This window comes from Asparagus officinalis, chromosome 4 (assembly GCF_001876935.1).
Source record: "Asparagus officinalis chromosome 4, Aspof.V1, whole genome shotgun sequence".
Classification (NCBI taxonomy): domain Eukaryota; kingdom Viridiplantae; phylum Streptophyta; class Magnoliopsida; order Asparagales; family Asparagaceae; genus Asparagus; species Asparagus officinalis.
In genome coordinates, this window is record NC_033797.1 from 12,923,193 (window position 1) to 12,932,378 (window position 9,186).

Genomic DNA, 9,186 nt, shown 5'->3' on the forward strand with positions numbered 1-9,186 from the left:
TTTTTTGAAGCGTTGAATAGTAAATAAATGGAAATATTAATCTTTTTCTTTTAGGTTGCCTTTTAAGTATCATATTACTTTTGAGATCATAAAAGTCCAAGGTATCACGCATACTGAGGCACATAAAGTTAGGTGTTGAGGTTGTTGCAGAATGTTATTATCGTGACTTCATGTCCTTTTTTAACTAATTAAAAGTGAGATCATTCCTAAAGGACTAGAGGTTTAACAATATGCTTATGAACATAAATATATTTTACAAACATTGACTTGTAAACTAACATGAGCTCTGCTTTGAGTTTAAACATCATGCCAAGAATCACTGTAGTAAAAAACTTTAAAATTTTGGGATTATAGTCTAAAAATAAGTACCAAGCTGGCGTATTTTCTGAATCAGACGTACACTTAATACGTAGCTGATAGGATTTGAATCCTCTCTCAGCGTATTGTAAAAGCTCGAAGGTTATAGTTTTATATTCTAATTCTAATTACTCTTCCAAATCCTGCGCAAAAAAACAGCTGGACGAGAAGAAGAAGGCCGAGGACTGGCTTCCTATCACCTCCTCCCGCAACGCCAAGTGGTGGTACTCCGCATTCCACAATGTCACGGCCATGGTTGGTGCCGGAGTCCTCAGTCTCCCTTACGCCATGTCCGAGCTCGGATGGTAAATTTAAAAAAAACCATACATCCACAATCTTTTAACATAATTTCTGGAAATGTCACTTGACGGCAAACTTCTTCAGATCGATAACACACAAAAAGTTGCGGGTTATTAAGAAAGATGCAAGAGTTTTAGGGGTTAAGTGACATTTTCAAACTTTTTATGAGAATTTCTAGTATTGGGCCAAATTAATTACTTGGGGCTTCTGTGAAATTTACCCTCATTTTCACTTGCAAAACTCTTGAAAATATCTCCGTAAACTTTAACAGGGGTCCAGGTATCACAATCCTGATCTTATCCTGGGTCATCACACTCTACACTCTCTGGCAAATGGTGGAAATGCACGAGATGGTCCCAGGCAAGAGATTCGATCGATACCATGAGCTCGGACAGCACGCATTTGGAGAGAAGCTCGGGCTTTGGATCGTCGTGCCTCAGCAGCTGATCGTTGAAGTGGGGGTGAATATTGTGTATATGGTTACTGGAGGAACATCACTGAAGAAGTTTCATGATACGGTGTGCCCAGGATGCAAGTCGATCAAGAAGACATACTTTATCATGATATTTGGGTCTGTGCATTTTGTTCTGTCGCAGTTGCCGAATTTTAACTCTATCTCTGGGGTCTCCCTGGCGGCTGCTGTTATGTCTCTCAGGTACCTGATAGTTTTAAGTTTTTGGCTTAACTTGGTTTCTAAGGTCGTTACACATTTGAGTTTCAGGAAGAAAATAGTGTGAATCTTTGAAGAGTTTTAAAAAATAAAAATGATGTATTTGCCTGAATCAAGACTATAATAACATCCAGACAGATTGAAATTACACCAGAAAATCAGATTTTTTTCTTCTGATGTATCAGTTGTGTCAGATGCTCTTCAAACAAAGGATTGTAACCATATATAACAACTTCCATATTTATTTCAGATTGAAGTTTTTTAACTTTCAATGAATATTTGTGCGCATTACCATTCTATAGTTACCATGCATAATTTCTCGAGGACAACTATTTGCCATACATAAAGTACAATGACATTCAACAACATCGATCGACTTTTTTTATTTCTAAGGTATCAGCTATACGAGATAACTCTTCAAACAAACAATTGTAGCAACTTACATATTTATTTCAATGGATATTTTAACATTCTACATTTTCCCATACACAACTTCTCAGGGACATCCATTTACCATACATAAAGTACAAACATTAAAAAACATCAACTTTATTATATCTGCAAATCCAATTTATTTCTCATGTGTCAGTTGTATCAGACACAACAACTAAACAACTAAACCAACTTCACTTGAAATTTCCAGTTACTCCACCATAGCTTGGGGAGCCTCCGTAGACAAAGGAAAACAAGCAGGAGTGGACTATGGATGTGGCCTTTGCCTACGCAGGCCACAATGTCGTTCTTGAGATCCAGGCAACCATCCCCTCCACCCCAGAGAAGCCCTCGAAGAAGGCGATGTGGAGGGGAGTCGTGGTCGCCTACATTGTCGTTGCCTTGTGTTACTTCCCTGTAGCACTTGTCGGGTACTGGGCCTTCGGAAACACTGTGGACGACAATATTCTTCAAACTCTTGAGAAGCCTAGGTGGCTTATAGCTACGGCAAACATGATGGTCGTCATTCATGTCATAGGAAGTTATCAGGTATATATATAACATGTATTTGCATTTCGTTTAGCAAAATGAGCTGTCAAGAGATGCGAGTGGTCAGGGTGGACACCTCACCAGGAGTCCATCTCTTAGCTCATTTTCCTAACTGAGATGATGAGCACGTATATTTTTTGAATCGGAGGTTCCATCCATACATGGAACGTTCCCTAACTAAGATCTGTCGATTTTGTCAGAGCTTCAAGTTTAGTGCTTACTGACAAATCTAATCACATAATATTTTGCTATTGATGCAGATCTATGCCATGCCCGTTTTTGACATGATGGAGACTGTACTAGTAAAGAAGCTTCATTTTACCCCTGGTCTTACTCTTCGTTTGATTGCAAGAAGCTTATATGTTGGTAAGATTTGTTCATCCTACAAAAAGCATGTCCTCGTTTTTTTTTTCCGAGTAAAATTATACTGAAAAATAACTTCGTTGATAATTGCAGCATTCACAATGTTCATCGGAATGACCTTCCCTTTCTTCGGTGGTCTACTTAGTTTCTTTGGAGGATTTGCTTTCGCACCAACAACATACTTTGTAAGCATACAACACAAGAGAAAACCAATCAAAATAACGAAAAACTAATCCAACTTTTAAAGTAAACACCGGCTCATTTTTCAAACATTTATTTTTTTTCCAGCTCCCTTGTGTCATGTGGCTCATCATTTGCAAGCCTAGAAGGTTTAGCTTATCTTGGATCATAAACTGGGTACGCTAAATTTCTTTCAGTAGATTTATTTTTCCTCGTGCATGCGCTTCTCATGAATCTCATACTGACCTCACTTTTGCACTCATTGTCACAGATTTGCATTATACTCGGATTATTATTGATGATTTTATCGCCCATTGGTGGACTAAGACAGATCATCCTCAAAGCCAAGACGTACGAGTTCTACTCATAAGTTGCGAATTAGGAGGCTTTTTGTGGTGGGTTGCGGTGATGATGAAATTGCTTGGTTCTGAAACAATACCCACTCTTCGGTGTTAAAATTATCTGTAAATGGTTCTTTTAGGAGAGGTTGGCGTTGTTACACTATTTTGTTATACCGTATCGAAAACAGAGTGTAATTTTATTTTTTTTTTTGTTTTCGGCCTTTGTGGCTGCTGGTATTTAAAGATTACTATTTGTTGTGCTGAATGTTGCCAGAGCTTAATATTCTGATATCGTTCAGCATTGATGAGATACTTGATCCTCATGTTCATGCACAGTTTGGATTTGTCAGTTATCTTACAAGGTCTAGCTTGGTTATAACATGCACTATTTTGTTTACTCAGCTTCAGGTTCGCCCGCGCATTATTTTGTTTTTCATGGGCTTCTAAGAGCCATTTTGTGCCTATATTTTCATTTTTCTAAATTGGACCCCATATCCTGTTAATTCTATATTAGATCCCAAATCTTTATACATGTTTCTAACTTAGGTCCTCAAATTCATCAGGTTGTTATAAATAACACCCTAATATGTTTAACTCGCACTCCAAATCTATTAAGTAGTTTTGAATAATACCCCAAATTCAAACCAATACGAAATTTTTTTTAAGGCCTAATTCTGACATATGAAGATGCGAAGGCCGAGTATAGAATTAACAAAGTTTGAGGGTCTCATACAACAGACCCGCTATTTGGATATTAGTTCTTTTAAAATTGTTATTAATTCTTTATTTGTATTCATTACTTCTAATTATATGTTACTTTCTCCATCCGATGTCTTGACTAAGGTCATTACAAGCATTTACTATTAGTTACATCCTTTAAAATATAGTAATAAGAGAAACTAATTAAAAAAACTAAAAGGGTTGTTTAACTTTTAAATACGCCAAATTTACATCATTTTTTACCTTGATATCCAAAGTTGTTCTCCTACAAAATACTCCAAAGTTCAAAAACACTTTTAAGCTTTGATACCTGAAAATGGCTTAACAGTACCATCGAAGCTAAAATTTCAAACTTTGGGGTTTATTTTTGGGCAAAAGGAATATTTAAGATATCAAAGGTAAAAGGGAAAAATGTTTCAAGGCCCCAAAACCAAAAATCGGATGTGGGCAGCCCCCCTGTATTTTTTTTGGTGTGACAAACCCCCCAAAACCCAAATTAATACTGAATCAGCCCTTTTTTCATTTCCAAGACAACTTTAAGAGAAAAGTTCAGGCGTTCAGACCAAAATACCCTTTTGTACCCGTTCCCCCCTTCAGCCTGGCCGCCTTCTCTCTCTCTCTTCTCTCTCTCTGTATCTTCTTCACCGCAAACCTCCATTAGCTTTCGAACCCATTTTCAAAACCCTAGTTTCACTCAAGCGGCTAGGAAATCTAATTGGAAAATGCCCCAAAGAAATTTAAGTAAAATGGCGAAGAACCGTAAGCGTAGCAAGTCTGAAGTGGACAACAAACAAACGGAACAGGACGTTCGTCACCGGCGTCGGTCGGCACGATTGGCGCAGCAGGAAATGCCAAAGTTATCCGCCTCCGCCTCTGCCTTGATATCGCCCGCCGGCAATTCTGCTCCGACATCCTCTGAGGATGAGGAGAGTAACGAGGCGACGGAAACCCTATTGAGCATGAAAAGTCTGGATATTCGCGAAAGCAAGAGGAGACGCTCGCTGGAGGATGTGTCCATCTCAAAGAAGAAGTAAGTTCCCAAGCAATTGAGGGTTTTTGAATTTAATTAGTTTAAATGAGTGATTTTGATTTTAATTGAGGTTTATGGGATCTTTTTTTGAATAAAATGGTGGTGAGAGACTGGTTATTGTAGTGTAGAACCAGTTTCGTAATTTTGGAGTAAGATCTGAACAATACGAAGTGTTATCAGTTTGGAACAAATGCATGTAAATAATTCTCATTTGTTGATAGCTAGTTGCAATGCATGTCAATAAATCTTGGTTGTTGTTAACGTTTATGCATAAGTGTCAAGTATTAGCTATTCATGTTAATAAAACGAAATTTTGACTCAGATAATGCCTTTACGGTTAATTGTTACCTACTTTGGAGTTGAACGACTTGTTAAGAGTAAATAGTTGTTTATGCAGGAAAGCTACAGCCGAAGGTGATATACGGCCTAGTGCCTGTCTTGGATCATATTGTACTTTCATGCAAAGACTTCAACCAAAACTGAAGCAGTGGCATTGGGATGCCTACAAGGGCAGTAACTTTGAGCACTATGTATTCTTCGGACCTCCAGCACGTGATCGACGGGCACTAGAGCATGTGCTCAGCCATTATGTTGGCGAAACTGATGAATTCTCTTTTTCTGATCCCATAAGCGGGACTATATTTTCAGTCCAATTTGATGAAGAGTGGGTGCAAACTCACACGGGCTTCCCTATTGATGGGGAATTGATCTACGGGAATAGACACCCGCACAACCGGCTTTGGAGGGAATATTTTGAAGAGAAGAAAGAAATGCTAAAGGCAAAGTCAAAGGAGAAGGCCAAGGACACACAAGAAGCTGGTAGCATGAGGAGATATGTTGAGGAGTTACTGGAAACACTGGTTGAGTCTTCTGAAAATAAGGACATTGAGGATTTTGTGCTGCTTCAGATCTTGTACCAGTGTGCAATGATTTGGTGCCCCAACAGCTCACAAGGCATTCCAAGACAGTTGTTTCAATATGTAGATAGTATTGAGAGAGTGAAGAACATTGCGTGGGGTAAAATTATTTTTGATGAGACGAAGAGAGGCATTCAAATTGCCGTTGAAGGGTTGAGGAAGCCAGGGGTTACATACGTACCTGGATGCATGCCGCTCATCCCTGTAAGTTGCATGACCAACTGGTCTGACATTTGTTTTAGTTAACATTAGTCTTGGTAACAGGCATTAGAAAACATGTACAATATTAAATGTTTACAGAATATGGTTAAAATTAACATGTTAACATGAACTTTAACATATAAAAATTAAAGTTAACATCAATAGGTGAAAGTTAACATGTTATCATGAACTTTAACATATAATTATTAAAGTTAACATTAATAGGTGAAAGTTAACATGTACCCATTAATGTTAACATGTTTTGGTGAAAGGTAGCTATTTAGAGTGTAGTTGAAGAATGAGTTCTGAAAGTTAACTATTTTGATATTCGTTCCTTCGATTCTGACAGCTATGGTACTATGAGATGACTGGCATTAAAAAACCAGCCCTAAACTTGAGATGGAAGCCTCCGATGACCAATTGGGTAAGGATTGGAGGGACTGCTGGATCGTTGAGGATGGAGACAATTGTCTCTAAGGCCAAGAAAGCAAGCATTAAAATCATGGAGAGACCAATTACGACCAGCATTGAATGGGGTGAAAAATACCCTCAAGGTGAAAAATACCCTCAACGGGAGCCTAGCAGGAAGAAGATTGAAATCGCTCGCTTTGGGAAAAAAAGAAGCCCAATTGTCTCATATAGGAGTAAGGTTATGGAGCAAACTAGGGTGAGAAAGAAGAATGAGGAAGAAAAGGTAAAGGATGGGAAGCAAGATAAGGTGAAGGGCAGGACAAGGAGCTCATCCGTAGGTTACGTAAGCATCAATGACTCTTTACACATTCTTGCATATTACCAATTGAGTTAAATTTTCTATCTTTATCATTAGTTAATTTTCCATGTACTCATTGTTTCATGTTAACATGTTTTGGGTAAGAAAATTACATTGTGGATTATCATAACTATTTTTTTAATATTGTGGATACATATGGGTAATGGGTATATGGTTTACTTTTCAGATTTTGGCCCAGCATATTAGAGATGCTTTTGAGAGTGAAGATGAAATAGAGAAGTTGACAACCGAAGATCAAATTCAGTTTTGGCGGAATACGGCCAAAATTAATTGGAAACTGCTCCACACTGTCAAGCGTAGTAAGCGCCTTCAATGGGAGGAATGCTCTAAGGAGATACATAGGCTGAACAAGAAATTGGAGGGTTATGAAGGGACCGCTGACTTGATTGACCCCGAAGACCTGAAGAAGAATGTGAAGGGGATTATGTCACAGAAAGAGGGGCATACAGGGTCTGCACAAAAGAAAATAAGGAGGAGTATTGATTCTGAGGACAGGGGTGATGATGGAATTTGCTTCGATTATGACGAGGTAACCAATATTGGCAAGGAAGCAGAGAAGGAGTTAGAGAAAGGTGAATGGCAAGAGATGGAGGATGATAATTTGGAGAAAGCTGTAGAGAGTGAGGAGGATAAGAAAGAGGAAGCGACTGTGGATGAGAAGAAAGAGGAAGAGCGAGAGCAGGAGAAGAATGAGGAAGAGGAAGAGGAAGAGGAGAAAGTGGAAGAGGAAAAACATCAGAAGAAAGATGAAGAAATAGTGGTGGAGAACAGAGAGGGAGAATGTGCTGAGGAGAAGAAAGATGAAGAAAGGATGGAAGAGGAAGAGGAAAAAGGAAAGAAGAAAGATGAAGAAAAAGTGGAGGAGAAGTGGTGGAGAACAGAGAGGGAGAATGTGCTGAGGAGAAGAAAGATGAAGAAAGGATGGAAGAGGAAGAGGAAAAAGGAAAGAAGAAAGATGAAGAAAAAGTGGTGGAAAACAGAGAGGGAGAATGTGCTGAGGAGAAACTGGATGAAGAAAGGATGGAGGATGGAAAACAGGTGCAAGTTTATCAGAAGAGAATGAAGAGATTAGCGTCAAAGAGGACTAGGGGACCAAGTACCAGAAGGCGGACGCGCTCACAACTAGTCCGCACCCCTTTCACTCAAGAAAAGAAGAAGGAAGTTCATCAAGAGATAATTAACATATCACACCACAAGGAGGAAGAGAGGGAAAAAATCAGGTTCTATTGTAAGCCTGATGAATGCACTTGGGATTTTTTGGGGAAGAGGAAAATCAAGAAGAAGGAAAATCAAGAAGAAGGAGGAGCCAGTAAATAAAGTAATTGCATTCATGGACCATATGAAGTCTGGTTTCGATCCGAATAATATTTGGAGAAAGTTCCGATATGAAGCCGTCCCTTGTGAGCAACAGACTGAAATGTTAGTATTTCATGCATTTAAACATGTCTTAGTATGTTAACTAAATTTAAACATTTTCATTTTATTCAGCATGTTATATCTAACTATCTGCTCCATCTTATATCATGCAGCTTTGATTGTGGTCTTTTCGTTCCTTTATATATAAAGGCTATAATTCATGGGGTTGATACCACTCAAGTCACTAATCACTCTGACGAGTCTGAAGTCATCCGTGCCAGGCTTGCAGCTGAACTCCTAATAGAAGGATGGGAACAGAAAAATCAAGGGGAGACAGTGGAAAAGGATGGGTGAATGATATCCTAAAAAGTGTTGTGTACGAATTCATTGAATTGGGAACAAAACTAACTGGCATTTTAATTTAGTTAACATTATTGCAGCTTTGTATCATTCTCTTTGACAGTTATTCTACTGTTTGTGTAACTGGTTGATAGTGTGGATGAGAAGATGCACATATCTGGTTGTGAAACTGCCAAAAAATTGGTAAAAAAACCCACTTTCAGTAAAAGTTAACGTATAACTCTGATAGTTAACCACTTTCAGTAAAAGTTAACATATAACTCGAGAACATAACCACTTTCAGAAAATGTTAACATATAAGTGAGATAAATAATCACTTTCTTCAGCAAAAGTCTAACTAATATTTAACCACTTACAGCAAAAGTCTAACTAATATTTAACCACTTACAGCAAAAGTCTAACTAATATTTAACCACTTACAGCAAAAGTCTAACTAATATTTAACCACTTACAGCAAAAGTCTAACTAATATTTAACCACTTACAGCAAAAGTCTAACTAATATTTAACCACTTACAGCAAAAGTCTAACTAATATTTAACCACTTACAGCAAAAGTCTAACTAATATTTAACCACTTACAGCAAAAGTCTAACTAATATTTAACCACTTACAGCAAAAG

At 38.1% G+C, this 9,186-nt stretch overlaps 1 protein-coding gene across 1 annotated transcript in view; it reads left to right on the forward strand.

Moving 5' to 3' along the window:
* LOC109836662 (lysine histidine transporter 1-like) overlaps nucleotides 1-3,504 on the forward strand; it is a 4,705-nt gene extending 1,201 nt beyond the window's left edge. The window contains 8 exon segments of the mRNA XM_020404636.1: nucleotides 517-662; nucleotides 929-1,312; nucleotides 1,971-2,033; nucleotides 2,035-2,308; nucleotides 2,569-2,674; nucleotides 2,765-2,856; nucleotides 2,960-3,028; nucleotides 3,123-3,504. Coding sequence (XP_020260225.1) covers nucleotides 517-662; nucleotides 929-1,312; nucleotides 1,971-2,033; nucleotides 2,035-2,308; nucleotides 2,569-2,674; nucleotides 2,765-2,856; nucleotides 2,960-3,028; nucleotides 3,123-3,221 — 1,233 coding nt within the window. The 3' untranslated portion in view covers nucleotides 3,222-3,504.